The sequence below is a fragment of the Siphateles boraxobius genome, unplaced genomic scaffold (assembly GCF_051911475.1).
Source record: "Siphateles boraxobius isolate OS27281-9 unplaced genomic scaffold, OSU_SipBor_1 8, whole genome shotgun sequence".
Taxonomy (NCBI): Eukaryota; Metazoa; Chordata; class Actinopteri; order Cypriniformes; family Leuciscidae; genus Siphateles; species Siphateles boraxobius.
In genome coordinates, this window is record NW_027509208.1 from 31,400,776 (window position 1) to 31,426,711 (window position 25,936).

A 25,936-nucleotide genomic window follows, 5' to 3' on the forward strand; every position below is an offset into this window, starting at 1 on the left:
AAATTATTCAAATTAAATTATACAGTAATTATACTTATTTATACAATAATACTTACTTACACAATAATTATACAGTACCACCGTTACCAGTCAAATTAAATCATTCAATCAAAATCCATCTTTAGAGTGCAGAGGTGACACAGAAGCGGCATTAGAAGTGGCATTAATATTTACACTCCTTTTACAATTGCATAAATAAAGCTATGATATAGTTTTTTTAAATCAATATTCAATATTTAAATATGAAATGATTTCTAATTTTAACGTTTTAATTAAAGGGTACTTTAAATAGGAAACTAAAACCGCCAGTAGGCGGCAGCAAGTCACTGTCTTAATACCGTAAGCGAGTTGAGGGGGTCATTCATTCATTCAACCGATTTGTTCAAACGGCTGATTCATTCGGGAAAGAAACAAGTGATTGTTCATTGAATCGTTAAAATGACTCGTTCAAAACGTGGATTTCAGTCAAGAAATCATCGCTATCTGTTGCATTGAGACTCTGCTACGGTTTCATTTTGAAATTCTAGTCGACGAAATAAAGGGAAAACAAACAATATTGACAAAATGGTGTCTAAAAAGTAACTCACGATGTTAATTTATTTTAATTTAACTATTGTATAACATAGATATATCACACTTGTGCACGAGAAAACGGCACTCTTACTGATGTGATATTATAATATAAGAACATAATATGATATAAATATAAGACAAAAACTAATTTGGGGACATAGGCCTACCTATAACTGCACTGACGCAGTGAAAGCTTGAGAGACAAATGCGATGTCAGCTCACAGTGCCTCGTATATCGTTAAAACAATGATTACAATATCATAGTAGACAATACACATCGCACACCCCTACGCACATAAAGAATGAACTTACGACTGAACTGACATTTGCCAACTTTCTTCTTCTCTCCTCTCTCGCGTGCAGGAGACAGACGTTATTCTGCCGCAAATGTGAAGCGAATTGTCACGTGAACAAGCAAATCCACAAAGATAGAATAATAAAAAATAATACTACGCTAATTACATAGTTTTAATTTGGAAAACATTTAGATATGTCTAAGTCGAAGTGTCATCTAAAATTTAAGTGAAGACCTTTCATAAGTAAAAATAAGACTTTATAAGAATTTTTATGGGCTTATAATTTAAAAATCTAATTTAAGACTTTTTAAGGATCCGCGGGAACCCTGTAACATTGATTTGTTTTATGTGCATTTGCTCACCTGTCTAATAAAGTATATGCAAGAGTGTTGTCGCTGTCAAGTCGTGACTCGTGAAGCTCTGTCAAGTCCAAGTCAGCCGCGGACGCTAGCTCTCGGCATCTCGAAAACACCACGCCGATATTGATCCTCATTTTAGTTCTCCTTTTTTGTCCCAAAGTCTGCTTACCATGGTCAATAATGTTTGAACGAAACAAGAACAGCGTGCCGCTAAATGTTACGCACTACGCAGTTGTCCACGTCTGTCGCCATGGTTACGTCATGCTATGGCAGTATGAGCGGAAACCGAGGATACCGCGGATATTGCGTAATTGACAGGCGACATTTTTTTCCGGGACGATCAATTATTTAAAATTGGAATTTCTCTGAAATAAAAAATCTTTGGAGACTTTTGGGATATTGTAAGAACACAACTGCAGGAAATATATCACACTGTGCAAGTGATTTTTGGATATTTTTTTACAAAATTCTTACATATTGTACATTTAACGTCAATAAGCTGTAAAGCAATTTCACAGTATTCATACCGTAGAATTACAGTATATTGCTGGCGACTCTACTACTAGTACTTTACAGAGCAATTTTTTACAGTTTATGCCAGTGAAAAATATTACAGTGAAAAATGGTAGAAAAAAAACATGGTTTTGGATATACTAGCACTGGTATCAAAAAACAATCGTGCAGCCCTTCTTAAAAACAACAATCCCTTTCTTTGCCTTGAGCTTGAACTTTAATATACACTCGTTTGGTCATTATTAAAGAGGGCTTTGCTGGACGTCCCCAGAGCAAACGCATCAGTGGCCAAAGCACAGGATAATGGGCTTGTTACAACGGATCTCCAGTTAAAGAGATCAGCTGCGCCTTTTGAATGTCTCAGTGACGGAGCCAAGTGTTTTTCTATCAAAGAGCCACGGATGTTCTGCTCAACTTTCAGCTAATTTTGGATCACTATGACACACCAAACCAGCTCATTCGCTGCTGCCATGGCATAAAACATTCTGCAAGGTGCCAACCGTGGTGCATCTGAGCAGATCCGTCCAATGGATGAGTGTTTAATGATGTTCACGCAGACGTTTGAGCGCATGAGCCAGCGGGAGTGAAGAGAGACGGCTCACATCATTACAGCAGACAAGCTCAAGCAGAGCTGCCATACAATGACCTGTAGCATCATTAAATGGCCCTACGCCAACATTATAGAAACCGCATGACACAATTATACTGAAGATCATTTGAAGAGGTGCTACAACATCAAAAAAACGATGAAAAAAACATTAAATGTATTTAGGCACCAATGTTATTATCGCTAACTAAATCTATTTCCAAAGACAAAAAACTGAACCAATGCTGTATGGCCTGACTTAATCTCGTCTAGGCCTTACTTCTGGCTATCGGTGCATTAGAGTATTAAGTATTAATATTAATTATAATAAACTTATAAATAAAAGTTTGGGGTTAGTACACATTTTTTTCATGTTTTTGAAAGAAGCCTCTTATGGAATGGAAAATTTAAAAAATATTTGGGCATTATTTTACTTCAATACTTTGCCTCCTATGCTCACCTAGGCTTGTTCAAAAATACAGTGACAACTGTAATATTGTGAAATATTATTTGATGAAAAGAGAGTTCAAAAGGTCATCATTTATTTGTAATAGAAATCTTTTGTAAAATTTTAAATGTCTTACTGTCAAAAAAAGTATCTTTTTTTTAATCTTACTGACCTCCAACTTTTGAACAAATAGCATTCAAATTTTAAACCAACAGTTGTAAAATCAGTAATGCATCATTCAAACTAATTCAATCAAAATTGAAATCCAAAATACAAGATGAATTAGAGAGAAGATGGAAAAGTGTAAAAAAAAAAAATAGTAAACAAAACTTCATGAAAATACTTTAGGATTTCAAGAGATAAATTGCTACAAAAGTGTAATACGGCTATAAAAAAAAACTTGAGAACATGTACAATACATGTTTGATTGCCCTCTTTCAGTTCTCTTTGCTTGTTTTTCAACTGAAATCTTGAGGTTCTGGAGCGCAACAGCAAGTCTGCAAACATTTAGCTAAGAGCATGTGTGTTGATGTGTTAGCATAGCGTGTCTTTAGAACGACACACTACTTCAGTCGATGGACTCACCGTGTGCCGTCCGCTTTCCAGCTGACTTTATAAGCGTTCTTCTCCAACAGACGAATGTTCCTGCGGTCCATCGATACGGGCTGAGCACCAGGAAAACCGGATCTGACAGACAAACATTTTTTTGATAATGGGACACATTGCTGGGTGGTTTTAATTGATCTCCAGTCATCAATGAAAGTAATCATGGCTGATAAAAACACACGGCAGAACTCAGCTGAGACGCGTTCCATTAATAGGCTACAAATATGTTTCCAATTAATTATTAGGCGCTTAAAGGCACAAATGTCCTTTACCTTACTTTTGCCAAAAATATGCAACCCTGTTACCCATTCTGGTGTATTTTTATTATATTTTAATTAATTAATTTATTTTATTATTTTTTCTTTCTCTATTCGAGAATGTTTTCTTTCGTTACATTTTATGAATGTTATTTATATTATATGTTTATTACTAGAATATTTTCAAATTTGGTAACAGGGTTGCAAAAATTTCCAACCTCATATAAAGTAAAAGTAAAATAAAACAGCTCATATAATATTCAGTTCAACCTCCTGAGGTTTCCCACATTTCCTGTAGGATAAGCACTTTATTTTATTGAGCCTCTTTTTTTTTGAGGTTTAGTTCTTATTTTTAAGGTTTAGTTCTTATTTTGGTAACACTTTACAATAAGGTTCCTTAGTTAACATTAGTTAATGTATTAACTAAAATGAACTAACAATGAGCAATACATCTGTTACTGTATTTATTAATATTTGTTAATGTTAGTTAATAAAAATCCAACTGTTCATTGTTTGTTCATTTTAGTTCACGGTGCATTAACTAATTTTAACAAATACAACCTTTGATTTAAATAATATATTAGTAAATGTTGAAATTAATATTAACTAAGATTAATTAATGCTATAGAAGTGTTGTTCATTCTTAGTTCATGTTAACTAATGAACCTTTGTAAAGTGTTTCCCTTATTTTTTACCCAATTTCCGCCCCACACATTCCCAGTCCTCACCATCTGACACTCTGGATTACTTGACATGTCAGTTAAACGGGCTCAGAGCTTGTGAGCGTCTGCGGGGTGTAAAACACACACACACACTCACTTGTCCCACTCGGAGAACTCCTGACATTTGCGCTGGATGGTGCCGAGCTTGGGCTGTGACGTGACTTGAGAGACTCCTTTGACTGACACTCCCTCCAGAAACACAGCGCCCTGAAACACACACACAGACAACAGTCACGTGTGCACACTAAACGCACACTCATCACTAATATCCTAGATGACCCGTGCTGTGTCGGACCAGGGATAATCCTTTAGGACTGTGAAAGCATGAGCTGAAATGAGTTTTCCGCACCACTTTTAGTCGTTCTTTCTTCTTCTTGCCCTGACTGGAGTGAGAGGAGCTGGGCTCGGACCCCTGAGCGCTGGCGTTCCCGTCGTCATCCACATCTTCCTCCTCCTCGTCATCGAAGCACCACTCGGGGAGAGCGGGGGCGGCTGGGGCGTCCTCCACATCCCCGTAGCGCCGGAAGAGCTCCTTCAGGTAGTCTCCTTTATAGATGCCCGGGGAGCGAGCCTGAGCGAACGCTGCCACAGCCGCCTCCACACTGACGACAGGAAACACATCACGCACATCATTCAGGATACACTGCACTCAATGCAATACTACATACATTCACACTAGGGATGCACTTACCGATAATTCGTTATATTCGATAACCAATATATTGGCCGATAAACCTTAATCCAAATGTGTATATCATTTTTGAGAGCCTGATTACACAAACAAAAGTCTCACCATTAAAAGCACAAACGTTTAATGTTTTCATTATAAATGTATGTAGCCTATATGACAGACTGTACATGTTGCACTTTACTGTATTATCCTGCTTTTGAAGTGATTCCAATCATATTTCAAAGCAATTCAAAACCCTCATGTTGAAAAGTGCGCATCTGAAGTGTCTCAGCTGAAGGAAATAATACATTATTTATCGGTTTTAATATATCGGCCAAAACTTTCTTATCGGGCCTAAAAAGATAACATTAAAAATGAACATATATCAACCGATACCGATATGGTGGCCGATATATCGTGCATCCCTAATTCATATACTGCAAGGTTAATTACTCTGATTATTATTATATTAATTATTCAAGAAAATGTTAATAAAAAAATCAAATTCACAAAAAGATGCTCATTTAATTCATGACGTTAAATGTATCAATAAAATAAAACGGTAAATCATGTTTAAAAGCAACTTTTACTCTACATTTCCATCGACTAATCAGTTAAAAAAATGCCACAGGTAAGACTTTTAAGTTCATTTCTCTTTCTTTGTGGCATTTTTAGTGCTGAGTGGCATTTTTGTAGCTCTAGACCTTTTAAGTTGCTAACCATGTCAAAGCAATTTTATATTACATAAATAAAATGTAAAATATAAAAGTATCAATTTTTTTTTAAATAAATAATTAAATGACGTGACATGGCAAGCAGTGACACTATTCTGTGGAATAATTTTTATTTTAAAACGTTTCTATTTATTAACTATAAACAACTTTCTCTTATTTTATATTTAAAACTGAATATTTCTTTAAATCAAATTTACTTTTTATATATAACAACAATTACTTCACTTTCATTCAAAAGTTTGGGGTCAGTACGATTTAAAACTTTTATTCAGCAAGGATGCATTAAATTGATGAAAGGTGTCAGTAAAGGCATTTATAATGTTACAAAAGATTTCTATTTCAAATAAATGCTGTTTTTTAAACTTTATATTCATCAAAGAATCCTGAAAAAGTGTTTCCACAAAAATATGAAGCAGCACAACTATTTTTCAACATTAATAATAATCATAAATGTTTCTTGAGCATCAGATCATCATATTAGAATGATTTCTGAAGGATCATGTGACACTGAAGACTGGAGGAATGATGCTGATCCTTTCACAGGAATAAATGACAAATATATTACAATAGAAAATTATTATTTTTAATTGTATTTTCATAATATTACTATCAGTTTTTACTGAATTTATGATCAAATAAATGCATTGGTGAGCACAAGTACCCCCGAAATTATGTTAAGTCAAAATCCCAATAGGATTTTAGACATCTCATCCTTTCTCAAGTTAGTGCAGAATGCCCCACTAATAATAAAGATCAAAGTGAATAAACATTATTAATGCATCAGTTATTATGAGAACAGCTAAACAGCTGAAGTTTCAGAAATCTGCATCTGTCTTATTATATGAAAACCTAAAAATGACAGAAGAACTGCTTTAAGCTACAGCAGTATGTCTTCACTTACTGGGGGAAAACAACCACATGGCAATACCATAAAATTCAAACAATTAAATTTTTTCCTCAAGACAACACAGCCCTTTCTACTAGCATGCTTGACTGAATATAATGAAGAATATAATGAAGAATCGATTAGCCAACCAAGGTGTGGAAGAAGCGGATTTAAAACCCAAGAGTAAATATAAGTATATCAATATAAATGTAAGACCAACTGCTTTTGCTCCAGGACCAAAACATGGATCCAGTGGCAACCCAAAACTTTATTCAAACTGATCATCATACAAAAGTTAAAAAAAAAATTGCTAAACCTCAAAAACTTAAATAATGTTTACATGCATTAGTGCACATGCACAATAATATGCCTAGTAATTAATATGAAAGGCTGATCTGATTATTTGGTTTCTAAATGTCTCTCAAATCCTGATGGTTTCATGCTCTCAGCAGTTCATAAATGACCAAACAAAACTCACTGTGGCGAGTCAGATAATATATTCTGCATCATTGCACGGTTTTGTTCGTGGTGTCTGAAGATGAGGGCATTTCATGCAGCCTATCCATACTGGCATTTTCTCCTCCTTTTTACATTTATTTTGCTATCCTAACGTTGCACGATTCATTTCATTTTAATTTGCATTTAGCATATTTTCTGTGCAGTCCACGACCTCATACGCACATGCGATGAGAGATGCGGGCAATGGTGAGGGCTTATACATGCTCAAAACCAATGTTATTTCTCAAACACTTTTCAGAGACGCATTGAAAGCTTCAGTGAGAGAAACACCAGGAACGGCAAACACAATGAAGAAGACTCAAGCCTGAAGACTTAAGACGGACTTCAACATGCTGGCCTTCACACACGTGACAAAACTAGCATTATGAGTACATCTTTAGCGAAGGCAGTTTGTCAAACTCGGTGTTATTCACTGTACTGCTGTGAGTGACCTAGTTAGTCCCTATATTATGGACATTTCAGGGTCAGGATTTTATAAGTGTACAATGCCAACACGTCTCCTTCAAGTACTTTAATACGTTGCTATTTGACTGCTTCCCATTAGGTCATGTTGCTCGGTTAAGCAAGCTTCCCAAAGCGTCCAGTCAAGAAATTAATATTCATGGGCCAAGCTTTCTTTCCAAATCATGCCTGTCAGCTCATCAAGCAGGCCTACAGAGCAAACACCGTGCAACATAATTCATATTCATGAGCCAAGACTTCGTTTATGAACTCGAACAGTCTGTACTACTGATGAGACAGTTTGGGTATTTCCCTCATACATTTTTTTGACATCTCAAATCTAAATTAGACCATTGAAAAAGTCAAATTTGGGAGAAAAAAAACAAATCAGTTAAAAAAATGTGTTAGAGTGGGTCAGACTGTATCTGCTAGCACTGTTTTATATTCTCAGGATTTTAGCCATGTACGGTCACGAACACTGACCGAAGGTGATAGAAGTAAAGCCTTCACTTCTCCACATGTTTTTTTAATGCGCCCTCATTGATATTTCAGCAGAACTCTCCAAGGCAGACCTACAACTGTTCCAAGCCTTCCATTTATAGATTACAACTCAGACTCGGAGACTTGAAATGACTTTTAACTTCTTCCACAGTGAAAGACGTCAGCAGTGCTTTTCTGTAAAACGAACACACAATTTTTATGCTAGAAGAGTGACTCTGATTGTAAGGGGGAATGATATCAAACCGACTCTGATCACGTCTCACGATGATCAATGGGAGTTGACAAATAAAAGGGACAAGAGCACTTTTGGTTTATTCAGCATGAAGAGTTTGCTGATATTGAGATCAATTGACATAAGCAAAGAAGTGTAACATTTTGTAATTTTACCAGGATGTGTGATCAAGTGATTTTAGTCGAAATGCAATAGACACATTGGGCATATCATATTTCTTTTTTTCATTTATGGACAAAGACAGGAGGTGCTTTGAGTATTACAACAACAAAATGAAGAACAAACGATGCTTTACGTGTTTTTAATTGGCGCTTAATGTCATTGACTTTGAAAAAAAGTGTCCATGCAAACGTACTATTGACTGTTTACATGTGCAGCAGCATTGCAATATTTTACAATAATCAGTATAGTAAATATGTAACTATTCAACCTGCGGGGCGGGGCTTTTCCTCTTTATTATTTTTAAGGGAAGTTGATTTTTAGAAGGCACAAGGCAGCTGTCTGACTCTGAGAAGGCAAATGCGAACATGTCACATTAGCAACATTAATAGCTGATAACGTACTAATATCAATTATCACATCAATTACCGTTATGTGTCGACTTCTATTTAAATTCTGAATGGATTAAATTTAGCCTAGAAAACGTTCAAAAAACACTTTAAAATCACTCAAAAAGCTGTCACTTATCTCAGTTCATGATCTCAAAAAGTTCTAGTATTATCAAAGTTGTCTACACTGCACTGAATATCTTATTTACTTTGTGTCTACACTTGGTTAATGATAGGATCCGCAAGCGTGCAGAACTCAGCGCTTGTTTTTGAGGCTTTGAACCCGGGCTCACTGTCCCGCAGATGGCGCCACGAGCTCGTGCAGAGCTGTCAAAAGCAATCCGTGCATGAAATAAATTAAGTAGAAAATATCATTTTGCAGTTTGTTAAGTAATTATTTAAGGTAATTTGGTGATTTCAATCATCATAGAGTTACCAGCCACACAGCAGCATATAGAGATGATATGCAAATGAGGGTATGCATAGTAAAACTTCATATATGGTTATTTTTGGGTGCAGATTTTATAAATCTGAATCTTGTGTAAGCACACCTTTAGGATGAAATCTACATGAAGTTTTATATATGATGCCCCTGGTGTTCAGGCACCTCAGCCGTTTAGGGCTTCAGGTCAACTGGGAAAAGAGCAAACTCTACCCAGTGCAGTGCATCTCTTTTCCCGGGATGGAGTCGACATGACAGCGCATCTCACGAACGAGCAGTCAGTCAATGCTGAACTCCCTGAAGACGTTCAGGGGAAAACAGCTGTTCCACTGAAACCCTTTGCAAAGGCTCCTGGGTCACATGGCGTCCTCAGAGACGGTTACACCTTGAGTTTGGTCCGGCATACTCCCACGTGCTCCTGAGACCCCTGCCCGGGGACGTGCCCAAAGTTCACACAACCCCCTTTAGGGACCAAGTTGTGAGCACTGCCTCGGGATGCTGACTGTTATTGCTGTGTCCAGTACACACTCTGAGTGTTTACTTGGACCGCAAGCAGAGCTCATATACATGAATATCAGATGATGTCACCAACGTCTCCTCACTGACGTCACTCGCTTCTAAAACTTGTCTTCCGACATTTTGAGTACCTGATTCGGCAAGATCGAAACCTCAGTCACAAAGGAACTAGAGCTTAGATTATCTGCCCGAGCCCGAACTTGACCTGGCCCGACCCGATATTTCCTGTCACTATCCTCGGGGTCGGGCCCTTGGTCTAGAGACGTGCACTCCCAACGCAAAAGAGTGCGGTGCGGGACTAGATTTTATGGCCGAGTGCGAGCGCGGGCGGTAATGCACTCAGTCTGTGTGTGCTGGTTGCGGAGAATAAACGATTGGCGGGACTCCCCCAAACTAGAAACAACGTTATCTATGAATAAAATATATAAAAACTAATACATTTTTGTACATTACAAAATAGAAACGATTTACAGGCCAGAGTTCTCTTTTTATAACATGTTTGCAGTGTTGAGCGATTTAGCCAATCACAGACATATGTGTTGATTTCTTGAACGCAAAGGCCAATCAGAAGCATTTAAGATAGACTCCCCTCTTCGCTCAAAACTGACTTTTTGTTCAGAGCTGAATTCTGCATGCTGGCAAATCTTCTAACTATAACAAACAAAGTGTATATATTATGAAAGATTTATTGTGCAGTCAGCTTCATTGATAATATCAGAGATATGTGAGATTACGATGAACTGATGTCAGCTTTTTAGGAATTAAGGGAGCGCACTTTGCACGCATTCAGTCATATCATGCCAGACCATGCACGCAGTAGCTGCTTGCTTTTATGTTATAATTGTGTGTGCAAACTCTCTGTGCAGTGTTCATTTTGTCTGTTGTGAGTGGATGTAAATATATTGCTGTTAATGAGCTAACGCTAGCTTAGGGGTGTGCGATATCACGATAATATCTCCATGATCTGCTTTTGAAGAAATGTCGAAACGTTATATTGTGCATTTTATCAGTTGCATTTCTGGCGCCTCCGTCTCAGCATAGGCTACAACGCGACGTATATTCACATCAAATGTTAACGCAGAGGAAGGGACACTGCAGTTTACAAAAGTTAACTATTTGCATGTGCTTTAAAGCCTTGCTGGTTAAACAAGTCATTCACGTGTTGATGCGCGGCTCTAACGTGCGCTTTTCTGAGCGCAGACACCCGAAGCGCACGTGCACTAAGCCCGTCTAACAACAGCGACAGGTTACTGAACCAAGTTATCTTTCTAATCTTATTGCGCTAATACTGTCAAATACACACAAGGTTTACATAAAGAAAGTTGGTTATGTATAAAGTGAAACAAACAGAGAAAATTGAGAGAAAATCTGCTTGTCAAATGTCAAGGCTGGAAGTAGCTACTACGCATCAGGTATCGCGTAAGGATCACACCCTAACGATGATATTTTTTTAAAGTAATGTTTCTTTTCATGGTAATCTAGGTGCGAAATGTTGTCTTTCGTAGCCATTTACTGTATCCATATGAAGCTCTAAATCGTAGCAAGCTAGATAGCTAATGCTTGTCAGGTACTCAAGATGGCGGCAGTCAACTGGAAAAAGAGCGGATGACGTAAGAGGTCACATGACTGACATTCATGTATACTGGACCGTACGCAGAAATTACTACGTGCTTATATAATATATAGAATATATATTAACATATACACTACATACTTTTAATATTTGAAAAAAGAATTTTATGCTCACCATGTCCATATTTATTACATTATTTTAAAGCATTAATTATATTATTTTAAAATGTCATATATTTCTGTGAGAGTATTATTACTCCAGTCTTCAGTGTCACATGATCATTCAGAAAACATTCTAATATTATGATTTGATGCTCAAGAAACATTTCATATTTCTGTAGAAACCATGACTGTTTTTTATTTTTGTTTCTCAGGATTATTTCATGTATAGAAAGTTTATTATTAAAGAGAAGCATTAATAGAAATCATTTGTACCATTAAAAATGTCAGACATTTTCGATCATTCAAATTGCGCTTGTTGAGTATTTATTTATTTATTTATTTTTAAATCTTAAATGACCCCAAACTTTAAATGGTTGAAATTAACATCTAGCACCAGATGAATGTGGGTACATTTTAGGCTGCGGCAGGTCTACCCTTACATTTTATTGCGTAGACACGAGACAATTATATTTAGTGTGATGTGTAAGTTTGCAGTCTGTATTAAATGTGATGAGAGAAAAAAATGTGTGGCAAGAAAATGTCTTTCTGTCATGTCGTCCTCGTGGGCTGCACAGAAAAACAAACACACAGCATGAAGTCTGATGCACAAACAAATGATCCTCATGAATCTGTTCTTTTAGTTACGGTTTGAATTAGTCTGTCTAATAATTAACTGATGAGGGTATTTATTTATTGATACTTAATAAATATAATTTGCTGGTCAGCAAAAAAGGTTCATTCTACATGTGGCCAGTCTACATGTGTTCATTAGGTGCGTGCTCGTGTGTGTTTTCTAACCTCCAGTCCATTTTCTCCACCAGGTAGGCACATATTAAGAAGCCCGTGCGGTTGAAGCCATGTGTGCAGTGAACGCCTGCGGGAGACAGAACACAACAAGTGACTTAAACAAAACTGAATCACACAGACCACCCACCTGCCAAACCAATCATTTCTGGGCACATGAACGATTTTCATCCTTCACTGGAATCAATGTCATCATTTTTGGTTATTTATGCAGTCTGTGTGCAGGGGCGGATCTAGACACTGGCCTTTGGAAAGATGCAGTGGTAATTGATGACAAAACAAAGCCCCTCATTTTGAGAGGATTGCTCTCCTCTTCATTGATACACATATTAAATATGCAGCACTGAGCGCTGAACTCTGCTCAAGCCAGCCGCAGCTTGAAAATAGCTGTGAACTTATTAAGATAATTACAGTCATCAGCGGGATGTGGCGAGAGACGGGCTTTACGAGTACTTCTTTCATAGAGCTGGCCTTTTGTTTTGAGTTTGCCATTTTTGTGACAGGGTAATGATCCAACATAGTAATGAAAAACAGTGAGATGCAAAGGCCATAGCCATCCATCTAATGCACATGAACATAGTAGGGGCTTCACAATATCTTGGTACTGGCTGATATACTTAAAAAGTGAAATACTGATATTGTATTAATACTTAACATACAATAATATTGTAATTAATCCAGCGCCAGGTGGCGGTATGACATATTAAAGGTCCCTATATACTTACATAGAAATTAGAAATTATTTTTCATTCTTAACTTTAGGGAAAAAGGATGTTAGAAATAACTTTTCAGCGATATACAGTTAGCAAACATCCCAACGCCTAGCTTACTCTGCTAAGAGTGTAATTTAGATGAATATGTTATTAAGTGCTGAGCACTTTACTCTCAATAATACAATAAACTCAACAAATATAACATCAGTGAGAAAACAGCAGTTAAGAAAGCATCTGATCAAAGAAATTCGGTACTCCAGTCAAGTCACGTTTATTATATAGCACTTTATACAATAGATTGTTTAGAAGAAGCAGGTTTACAGTATTAAACTTTCAATTATCATTGCTTTCAATTATAATTAAAACTTTAGTCCCAACTATAAAGCGGCTCTCCAGTGTGTTCATGTTATCACTCAGGTCTGAAGATTTACACCTCAGAAGAGGCGGAGCACCAGAGCCACTCCCACCGATTACATCATCCTCACCACTGACCAATGGTAGTTCAAAGGGGTTTAAGTTTGCTTTGGCAACTTCAAACTCAGAAAAAACCTTCAAACAAACTTCCTTTAGGCCTGATTTAGTTTGAAGTGTTTTCACACCAGTTAATTCTTCGATTTTAAGTATATTGGGGGCTTAATGCTGGTTGCCAACCGTAGTAAAAAAGTTTCTAAAAAAGATGACGACGCAGTGTGTGGCTAATACTGCCCACAAAATCATTTCGAAGGAGAGGGCAGAAGAATGAGAGGTACCAGAAAAAAAAGTTAATTTACACAGTTGTTTAGATAAAATAAAAAACAGTGCAGATCAACAGTAAGTTCTTTCTGTGCGCTTTTGTACAGTTATAGTTACCTACATTTGTATGTTGTGCGGGAGTCAATGACCAAAACAGAGAAAACACAACATAAAGTTAAAGATGAATTTGACTAATAGACTTTTTTGTCCTTCAAATCCACAGAAATAATGGCAACCCACTGCTCCAGATGTGTCCACGGTTTGCAGTGTGTGTGTGTGTGTGTGTGTGTGTGTGTGTGTGTGTGTGTGTGTGTGTGTGTGTGTGTGTGTGTGTGTGTGTGTGTGTGTGTGTGTGTGTGTGTGCACTAACCTAGATAAATGCAGAGGACAAATTCTGACAAAGGACTGCCAGATTTGGCTGCCTGAATCATAATCATACACTGTTGGTTCGTTGGCCAGAGGAGGACATTCCTGTTATCTCTGTAAAGCTGCTTTGAAACAATCTGTATTGTAAAAAGCGCTATATAAATAAATGTGACTTGACTAGTACATAGACAGATTTTTTTGCTCTAGGGTTTTTCTCAATTGAACCTCTAAACTGAGCCCATATTCATTCTTTATTCCTAAAGTGAGATTCAAATTTCATTTGCCAGAGTGTAAATGTACAGGCTTGTCAGCCAAATTGCGACTATGTTAAAAAGTTATTAAAGGATTTGATGCACAACATTTTATGAAATCTGCTGCTCGTTGTTAGACTGATTCACAGCCGGGTGTGTTTGACTACTAGCTGAAATAAAATAGGTTTTATTTATTGTTTTCTTTCAGTTCAAGTTTATTTTATGGTAGAATTGTTTAGTTAACTATAATAACCCTAGGTGCAACATTTGAGATATCCAGTAATGACAGCCAGGCCTCAACTCCCTTCTTTATTACCGGGGGGAAACCAAATATAACATCAGATGGGTCATACTGTGTTGTTCTGTTTGTGTGTAGCATTTGTCAAGGCACTGCATGTGATGGAGGGACTCTTGAAAAGGTCAGAGACTCCTGAACTCAACCCAGCTTTGGTTATAAGGTTTGCAATAAAACAGGTGACCAGCTGTGAGTCACCTCAAAGTCTGAGCAGCAATTACAGGAAATGCTTGGTGGAGGTTATTGCTATCAAAAGATGGTCAACCGTTTATTAAATTTAAGGGTTCACATACACTACCATTCAAAAGTTAATACTAAAAGTTAATGAAATACTAAAGTGAGAGTAAAGACTTTTATAATGTTACAATGTTCTTTCTATTCATCAAAGAATGACAAAAATATGAAGCGGCACAAATATTTTCACCATTGATGATAATCAGAAATGTTTCTTGAGCAGCAAATCATCATATTGGAATGATTTCCGAATGATCATGTGACACTGAAGACTGGAGTAATGATGCTGAAAATTCAGCTTTGATCACAGGAATACATTTTACAATAGATTCCCATAGAATATAGTTATTCTAAATTGTAATAATATTTCATAATATACAGTTTTTACTGTATTATTGATCAAATAAATGCAGCTTCGGTGACGTTGACTTTCAAAAAAATGTATAAAATGTTACTGACCCCGAAACTTCTGAATGTTAGTTATTTTTCACCAATATACATTGTGAATGTATAAGCGTGTGTTCAATAAGGATGTAAAAACAATGCGTGTACATTGTTGGAGCATATGATCTTAGTCTAATGTTGTGACTCAAAAACAAAACAGACTAATTTATGCAGAAATCAACGTAATGTCACGGTGGGGTTGCAGTATAGTTAATGAAACGGATCTAAATCGCAGCAGTCAAAGTTTTATTTAACACAGAACTCAAGGGGTTCAGAAAATAGCCATGACAGTCTAGGAAAGGTTAGATGAAAATAAGAGTCGTTTCAGAGGTGGCGTGAGTTATTACATTTTGGTTAAAAAATTCGAATAATAACATACAGATGTGCCCTTATGAAACAATAATGTTTCCAATAAGACATACACCATCTTTATACATTCCCCTGTGAGTGACACTGTCCGTTCATCCGTACAAGTGGACAAGAATTTATCATATTATCTACAGACCCTGATAAAGTGTCTTTATTAGTAAATCATAGGCAACGGGAAATGTTTTCTTTTTTCAAAAGTGGACGCTAGCCAAATGTCAAATGATGGCAAAATGAACAGATTCAACCAAGCGTAATGTCTATTAGTTCTTGATCAGCCTGCCTTCACATGAACATCATATTTATACTTACAATGACTCGACAAAGTATCACTAAATGAGATTTCTTATCAAAGCGTTCTCACATGGGTGCAGCTGTATTGGTATTTCTGGGATTATATCCTCTGGCGATAGAAAAATAAAGATTTCATCAGAGGCGAACACGGCAAATGCCACACACTCATCGGTGTGACTTCATATCAAACCCCACAGCTGTCCCAGTCATTAGATAGTGATTTAACAAAAAACCCTTCAGACCACACTGATGCAAAAAGCGAAGTCTAAGCCACTCCACAGATGCTCAACTCACTGATGTCTGGGCTTTAATGGGCGTCTGAGGGTCTTTGTAGGGATTTACTGTATTATTTATACACTTGAACATCTACAGATAGGGTTTTTCGCTTACAGCATCATGGTGTGGTCTGGGAAAACTCCCAAACACAACAGAAACACACTGAAAGGGTTGAAGTAACAGCACTGGGGACACTGGGCTGTGATCTGCCATTAGCTGCATGCACATTCATCACCTGGACTGTAAAAGACACATCGTTTGAAGAGTAAAAAACAGCCAATGCCCAGAAGCTCACAGTTTCAGGTATTCCATATTTATTGGTATCTGCATATTTTACAACTTCCGTATATTTCATTAAGTGATATAATGTTAATGTACCAGTTAACTTGAACTATTAACTTCTGCTTTGTAAGTTAATGTACTAATAACATGCAAATGTACTGGATAAATATAAAGCCACATGATAATTCATCATAGTTCATCATAAGTAGCCTGTCCATAAAACATGGTGAATACTCATACGTTTCAGGGTAACACACTACACTAAAATAATGCAATAAACATTAACTAAAATGTAACACAAAACACCCTTATGTACATTACTGTTTACAAAAATAAGAAGAAACTAGACAATCTAAAAAATATATAATTATATGTGATGTGATGTGATGTGTAAAGCAGGGACTTCTGGGAATGCTCTTTAACGGTTTTTCACTTTAACTTATAAGGAAATTCAAAGTCTGTAACTCATAATTATAAATTTGACAGTACTTAACAGTAGAAATTAAGGATGCACCAAAAAATTTTCATTTTATTTTTTGGCTGATAACGATTTTAACAAACAATTATTGGCCAATTCTGAAATCAATATTTTTAACTTGCTCTCTTATTTTAACTTTTGACAATAAAATAGATTGTTGTTTTGATCATGTTCCAAAACACATGCATTACGGTATACTAGCTAGCTTATTGCTATATCACCAAATCATTTCTATTGAACATGGATTGGATCCATTTAACATTCAACAGGCCACCATAATACATAAATAAAACAGAGCAAAGCCACACATGAAATAATGCTTTTCAGGTAGGTCTAACAGTAGTTTTCAGGTACCGAAATAAAGTAATCAAATGTAAAATATATTCTTCATTGCATAAATTAAATATACATTAATCCTTATTAAAGTTACAAAAGTTATTCAGTCAAGAGCAGTGAGCAATTTTTTGCACATTAAAACAGACAACAGCAGGAATATTAGGCTGCTGTCACTTTAAGAGCTGAACCGATCCAATATACTGTTACACATGCGTTTTATTTCTCAGCTGTTTACAATCTACTATGCTAATATCTACTAACTAATCTAATACTATCCAAGAAGGGCATTTTCATATAATTGTGTTTGAATTAGAAGAAGTGAAAGAGAACTCGATTCAGTATTTGCACTAAAACGCTTTTATTTTCTGGTTGGTCACTTTGGATCAGTGCGCCAAAAACGTCTCAAAAACATGTTAAAAAAAAGGCTTAAAAACATGCAAAGGAAAACCTTTCGTGAAGATGCAGCACTGGCCGATCAGGACAGTGAGAGTTCTGTCAATCGTCCCGAGCATTGTTCACGCTGGCCCCGGGCAGTCTTTATTGTCGAGCCCTGCTGTATTTTGAACATATTTCATTTTGTTTTAGCAAATATTTAATTATCTTACCCATAAAAAAAACGTTAGATTATGCAACAGACATTATACAACTCAAAGCCTTAATTCAGTTACTTAATAACCCATCCGTTTGGCCTTTCTCATGTTATAGCCAATATGCCAATTGATCAAAAATCTGCCGATTAATATCAGCGTCTGATACATCAGTGCAAATCTAGTCAAATGACACACACGTTAAACCATTTAAAATTGCCGTTTATGGTAAAAATAGCTTGCAGATAACCAATAAGCAGGTTTTTACAGTAGTATTTTTTTTTAAGCCACACACTACACCTAAAACAGTTTCTGACAGGGATGTGCCAATCAATCCAATCCAAGAAAAAGGTTTGGATGAAGTTGTGTTATGCTTCGGTCAGCTCGCTTTCTGATTGAGTATTGTTTCGTTTCACGTGGCAGTCTACAGAGCGCATTTGTCCTCGAGGTTCCCCACACACAACAGGATTTCTGATTTTTTATTGAAAATATTCAACATGTTTCCGACGTTCTTCTGAGCAGATTCAATCACTCTTAACACACCTCACACACCAGAGGAAAATCTGATAAAATAATCCGTAGAACCATCGAGATTATCAGGACGTTACCTAGGACTGTCGGAAGGGGAGAAATCGGCCCAAAATCGGTCCTAATATCTTGTAATCTGAGCTAGAGTCAAGTTGTGTATGTGAACCGCTTGCATCTTCAAACTTTTTAAAAACGGCGCAAGGTTGTGTGGTTTTTGTGGTTTCTGCTGTTTGTGTAAATGCAATGAGAGATCAGCATAAAACAAAACAAAAACAACTGTTTCCATGTAAATCAATAGCAAACGAAAAAAGTACAACAATTAGTAAAGATAATTAAGTGTATTTACTCTTTACTATGTAAAATTTAAATTAATCATTTGATCAAATGTTTTATCATGTACATATATTTTTTTTTTAGATATACCTGCATGTAATTACAGCTGTAATTAATTTCTGTAATTACATCTAATAATCCCATCTCATTAGCATTTTGCAATACAACATGAACACAATAGGTACACTGTACCTAACAATAAACGTGCAAAGTAATTAAAGACACCTAATATAAAGTGGGAGTACGTACAGTACATTTATATAAAGAACATTTCTCCAGAATGAAAGTCTTTCTCATTTAAGAGAAGTGCTGAAAACAGTTCTTTGGCTAACTTAAGCGCTCGCTACTCTTCACCAGGGTTACGCTTCATTTCACACTCCCACAACGCTTCAGAAGTCATGTGACAATTTTACATACATACACCATCCTACAACTGATGAAACCAGAAACCACGCCAGAGGTTCTTTCCTGAGAATAAACAACCAGAAATTCATTCATCACAAGCTCAAATCATCGTGGTATCACTCAACTAAGAGAATAATTACCTCTGCTAACTCACAAACACACACGCGACAGCATGCTTCTCACCAGCTGAAAGTCACCATGAAATCTAAATGGGCATTTCTTATTTTTTGTATGGAATATAGCTGTTTCACTTTAATATCCGACACAATAGGGAAAGAAAAGACTGGCGCAACCTTTTTTTCATGACGGATTTAAAAACTTTCAGATATAAATGCTTATATGCTTAAAGGTGCTATAAGTGATGTCACGCATTTTTTAGGCCAAAACATTTTTTGTCACATACAGCAAACATCTCCTATCTATCCGCTAGCTGCCTGTCCCCTGAACACACTGTAAAAAAACGCGGTCTCTGCAGACACCCCAGGCTCCACACGCGGCAACAAAAACAAACTGAGCTAACCCGCACCACGAAACATACACACTGTTCCAGCCAATAACCGACAAGAAGGATTTGGGGGTGGGGTTTGGGGGGTTAGGGGGGGTTAGTGCGCGGATGAGGAGGAGGGAGGGTCTAGCTAGCCTTCGTTTTGTTTGACAATACTTTGAACGTCAACAAGAAGTGACGTCACCGACATGGCTTAAAGCACCTTTAAATGCCTGAAAATTATTTTATACAAGTTCACATTTCTTTACAAAACTAAACTTCATATATTTTTTTAAATGAGAATGGACTCCTTCCATATGGTTTAGTCACAACGAAATCAAAATTGACAATTCTTACTTTTTAAGAATTGGAATACTGCAGTGTTTATTATAAATGATGTATACGTGAGCACAATTAAAAAAAAAAAAAAAAAACATCCCCTCCTAATCCGTAATTCTGCACCTCTACTTACATCAAACTACAATTAATTCCCAATGGATAAAATCAAGTCCTGTCCCATGTGTCCCTTTTTCCCCTCCTGTTAAGCTGTTTCACTTGGTATACGTCAATAGGAAAGAAAAGCCGGTCGCAATTTCTGATTTAAAAGCATCCCAAGATGCACCTTGATTGCAATCGTCCAGAGTCAGCAGAACTGGAATCTAGACCAAGGCTGGCACTCTTGAAGAAGCGCATGTATACCATATGGTTTATATTTTAATTGATATTCGCTTCTCCTGTTTGGTCGTAATTTTTTTGTTCATTAGTGTATATTGTGATTATTTCGTCATATATCATTTCATATGAAAATGCCTCGTATTGCTATTGCAATGAAACATCCAGATACACAGAACAAAGACTCTACTGCTAATAGACACTTATTTTTAAGGTTGATCAATCTTTATGAGAACTAACTAACACGACAAGTCACGATACAAATATTCATCTTTCTAATATGGCAGATTATTGGCTGAAATGCTGTAAACTTCTGTCCACAAAAATGTTGGAAATGTGAATGCAAGTAAGAGTACCCGGTGCACAACAAGTTCCCAGATGTGTGTTAGTTAAACTCACAGCGCTTGCAGAAGCAGCATTTACTGTGAACCAAGCTGATCTGAAAACACACGATTAGAAGCTGCGCATGTGTAAAAAACACACTGAAACATACAGCGCGCAACCTTTGATTTGATATCACAATTCGATATTATATCGCAAATCAATTTCAGTTTGATTTCGATGACTTGTGCTGAATGATTTACTTATAATGAATGATGAGCTTTTCATCACCTCGTGAGCCCTAGCTTAGACACCTTCCAGTCTTTGTGATATTCCTTCCCTCCTTCAGTCAAAGTCTACAGCATTTGATTATTTTTTGCCTGTTTATAGTGCTTGCAAACACGAATTATGAATATTCCAGGTTAAATACATCATGTCCCGTGCTGTAAGTGTAGCTAATGTACCTGATTAACAATCGGAGACGGGCAATAAGAGTAATCTAGTGCTTTACATGTGCTCCTCTGCTGCCCTGAGCTCAGACTCTCTCCATGACCGTTTCCATGTTCCCTGCGGTGTCAATCACACTGTTGCCGTGGTGATAACAATGACATTCATAATACTCCATCCTCAGCCTCGCATCTCATTCAGCAGGATCTGAGAAACTCAAGAGCGCCTCCAACAGGACACACTCAGACAGAGCTTTATCAGGGATCACCACTAAACTAAACCTCAAGTTTAGAGATGGAAAAATTTTCAATATGAATTTAAACTACTGTTTAGGGTCAGCAAGGTTTTTTGTTCACATCAAAAAGACATTTAATAATGCTACAAACGATTTCTATTTCAAATAAATGCTGTTCATGTGAACCTTCTATTCCTGAAATCCTGAAAAAAAATGGTTTCCACAGAAATATGAACTATTTTCAACACTGATAATACCCGCAATCAGAAATGTTCTCCTGGTATCAGAATGATTTCTGAAGGATCATGTGACACTGAAGACTGGAGTAATGATGCTGAAAATTCAGCTTTACTTTCACAGGAATAAAATACATTTTAAAATGTATTAACATTAAAAAAAAAAAAAAAACATTTATTTTAAATTGCAACTGAATATTAAATAATTATTAAAATAATTATTAAATAATATTAAATATTACTGAACTTGACTGTATTTTTGATAGCATATATGCAGCCTTGATGAGCAGAAAAGACTTCTTTCAAAAACATTAAGAACTTTACCGACCCCAAACTTAGTAAAGCATCTAATGATGAATTAGTCATTTTCATGTAGTTCACTCAGCACAGACTGTGACTTCTGCTTGTTATTGGCACAGTCACTTTGATTTGAGTGGAATATGAACGCCTGCAGATGTTACACTCCGCCACCTCTGTATTTCATATATATATATATATATATATATATATTTCACCTCAGTCATTTGCTGCACATAAGCAATGATGAGAATTATTCATAGAGTTCACTGTGTGTCACTGACTCAATAAAGTCTGCATCTGTCACCGATCTCCCATGATGCATCATTCATCAGGTCATCGCTCAGTGCATCACGACTGGATGGTTCACATATTCTTTCACATATTTAAGCATTAGGTCTGCATGTAATGTAATTTTACTTTCATTGTATTGTACATTGTACATACATCTATTCTTGCCTTGATCATATCATAGATCTAAACGCGTAGCAGACCTTATTAAATCCACATTAATTTTAGCTAAATGAAAAATAAGAAAAGAGGTTTTATTTGTGCTTTGATGATTTTAATTTATTTACAACAATTAAAAAGCAAACCTGTTGATTTAAAATTATATAAAATCCATTTAAATGTTTAAATTATGTATAAATGAAATTATTTCGAGGGGGGGGGGGGGGTGTTTAACAAGTGTACTAAACAAATGTTATGTGACAGCGAGCGACAAATGACCAGATGCAACCAGCAAAAGGATATTTTTTTGTTGGGCTTGGTTTCTATTTCTGTTTAATATTAAATATGAAATATATTCTGGCTGGCTCTAAATGTGTTGCTTAGCTTAGCACAGCATTTTCACTTTCAGTAACTCTAAAATGTCATTCGCACTTTGACACGCGCATTCAATTACTACACACCCAGAACCGGTGGCTTTTAGTGTCAAACTATAGTGTCTCCTACAATACATGTGATTGGTCTACTCTGCTCTGATTGGTCAGATGCCTCAGTCTGTTGTGATTGGTCTACTCTGCTCTGATTGGTCAGATGCCTCAGTCTGTTGTGATTGGTCTACTCTGCTATGATTGGTCAGATGCCTCAGTCTGTTGTGATTGGTCTACTCTGCTCTGATTGGTCAGATGCCTCAGTCTGTTGTGATTGGTCTACTCTGCTCTGATTGGTCAGATGCCTCAGTCTGTTGTGATTGGTCTACTCTGCTATGATTGGTCAGATGCCTCAGTCTGTTGTGATTGGTCTACTCTGCTATCATTGGTCAGATGCCTCAGTCTGTTGTGATTGGTCTACTCTGCTCTGATTGGTCAGATGGATCAGTCTGTTGTGATTGGTCTACTCTGCTCTGATTGGTCAGATGGTTCAGTCTGTTGTGATTGGTCTACTCTGCTCTGATTGGTCAGATGGTTCAGTCTGTTGTGATTGGTCTACTCTGCTCTGATTGGTCAGATGGCTCAGTCTGTTGTGATTGGTCTACTCTGCTCTGATTGGTCAGATGCCTCAGTCTGTTGTGATTGGTCTACTCTGCTCTGATTGGTCAGATGGCTCAGTCTGTTGTGATTGGTCTACTCTGCTCTGATTGGTCAGATGGATCAGTCTATTGTGATTGGTCTACTCTGTTCTGATTGGTCAGATGGTTCAGTCTGTTGTGATTGGTCTACTGCTAACAGCCCATGTCAGAAAACAAATGCCCTTTACCATATCTGAATTTCAGCTCCAGATCTTCCTCAGCACTTGATACAGTGATATAAACAGTAACTATGGCATTGGTTTTACCGTATCAATCTCGTCCTTTGAATATGAACAACACAAACCAAACTCTTCCGAGCCTCAGCTACAACTACAGTGTTTGAATGTAGGTTCAACCAGGGAGTAAGACTGGAAAAGAAATACTGACGACTCGTTTCAGGTAGGTCAGAATCACGTCTTTCTTTTGGGAGGCAATAACTCCATTTATCAGCACTTCGATCTATAAAACTGTGCAGACCCTTTACGTTCACAAACAGCTGTATTAATGCATGAAAGATCATATCAGATAAAACATAATAGGGGCAATTTAAAATAAACGGCAGTCTGTTCCTCAAGTGAGAAATATAACTCTTGGAAATTAGAAATCAGCATAAAAGTCATATAGACGACTGACAGTACTCTCATCAAGAAAAATGCATGTTGCGTTGGGACTAGATAGTACACAGTGTAATTGTTGGAATAAGGGTTTGCAAAAACAAAATCAAGCAAAAGTGTCAAAGTTGAGCCGGCTGGTCTTACCAATGAGCTCGGTGGGCGTCTTCTCTATGAAGTGTTCACACAGTCTGATGAACATCTCTGTAGTCTCTGCTGTGGGGCATTCACCATGGCTGAATGAGACAAACACATGACATGAGTATGACAGATCAATGCTAGCATGTCAGCTACAGCAGAGAGGCTCGAACGGCACACAGACATAGATTAGTAATGACATCATACAGCAGGCACCAGGTCTGACGTCTGTGAGTGGCTAAGCAACACCATCTCCAGCAGTGAAGAGATCATGTTCACACAGAATAAAAGTGATGCATGAAGGTCTATTCATACTAAGATTAAAATGAAAAGGCAGCCTGAGCACACACACACTTTCATGCTAATTCACAATATAATTTAATTATAATAAAAATTCTAATTCTGTTTAAAAACAATGTAGTTTTGTATTGTATTTTAATCATAAAAATAAGTTTACACATTATATTACTTTAAAACACATTTTTCCAAAATATTTATTTTGATTGTTAGAAAAAAACACACACAAGACAAATTTGTGACTTAAGGAGCTTTCCCCTTTAGTTGAACTTTACAGTTTGTAACCCAATAACTTTTTTGTGATTTGTTTTGATTATTTATTAACTTATATATTAGGGCTGTGAAATGATTAATTGCGTCCAAAATAAAAGTTAATGTTTACATTATATATATATGTGTGTGTATTGTGTATAATTATTTTGTATAGACTATATAAATACATACACATGCATGTATACATTTAAGAAAAATGTGTTATTTATATATAAAATATTTATATTTTATATTAATTATACAGTATATACATGCATGCTGGGGTCTTCTCTTATGCACTGTTACATTTCAGATGCAAAGGACAAAAAACACAGTATTCATATGCTGAGGTCCACATACCCTTTACAGGAAAGTTTCACATATTTGATTCCTTCTTTTTCTATCTCGGCTCGATCATAGAAGCGACTGGTGTTGGTCAGGTCCACCAGCAAACCCATCTTCACCTGCGGACAGGTGAGCATCACATCAACACAGCTCAGTCCGAACAAGAGCATTACAGAACCGTTTAAGAGGAACCTCCATATACCTTCAAGCTTTTGAGATAGTTGGACAGCATGCTGGGATGAAACCGGTTCTCCTCGGGCACTTTATCATCATACCGAGGTCCAAGCATGGTTTTCATGGGCAGAAATTTACCTGAAGAGAGAAATCATCGTAGAAGTTCATGTCATGACACTCACGATGATGGCTTGGTTCAGTGAAACCAGAAGAAAGTACTTCTGTGGTACCACAGTACAATGTTGGTATCGGGCTGTAATACCATGGTATTAACAATAATATTCATAACATGTAGGAAATTTAAAGGAATAGTTCACTTAAAAATGAACTCACCCTCAAGTTTTTTCAAACCTGTATGAATTTATTTCTTCTGCTGAGCACAAAGGAAGATATTTTGAAGGATATGGGTAATCAAACAGTTGATGGACCCCATTGACTTCCATAGTATTTTTTTCTTACCTTTTTCCTACTATGGAAGCCAATGGGGTCCATCAACTTGTTTGATTACACATATTCTTCAAAATATCTTCCTTTGTGTTCAGCAGAAGAAATAAATTCATACAGGTTTGAAACAACTTGAGGGTGAGTACATTCAGCAGACCAAATA

The 25,936-nt window shown here is 36.7% G+C and overlaps 1 protein-coding gene across 1 annotated transcript in view; it reads right to left on the minus strand.

Moving 5' to 3' along the window:
• rngtt (RNA guanylyltransferase and 5'-phosphatase) overlaps window positions 1-25,936 on the minus strand; it is a 118,615-nt gene that overhangs the window by 91,676 nt on the left and 1,003 nt on the right. Inside the window, exons 2-8 of the mRNA XM_077219653.1 lie at window positions 25,358-25,467; window positions 25,171-25,274; window positions 24,271-24,359; window positions 12,382-12,457; window positions 4,710-4,962; window positions 4,458-4,567; window positions 3,361-3,462 (exon numbers count right to left, since the gene is read on the minus strand). Coding sequence (XP_077075768.1) covers window positions 3,361-3,462; window positions 4,458-4,567; window positions 4,710-4,962; window positions 12,382-12,457; window positions 24,271-24,359; window positions 25,171-25,274; window positions 25,358-25,467 — 844 coding nt within the window. The remainder of the gene's footprint in view (window positions 1-3,360; window positions 3,463-4,457; window positions 4,568-4,709; window positions 4,963-12,381; window positions 12,458-24,270; window positions 24,360-25,170; window positions 25,275-25,357; window positions 25,468-25,936) is intronic.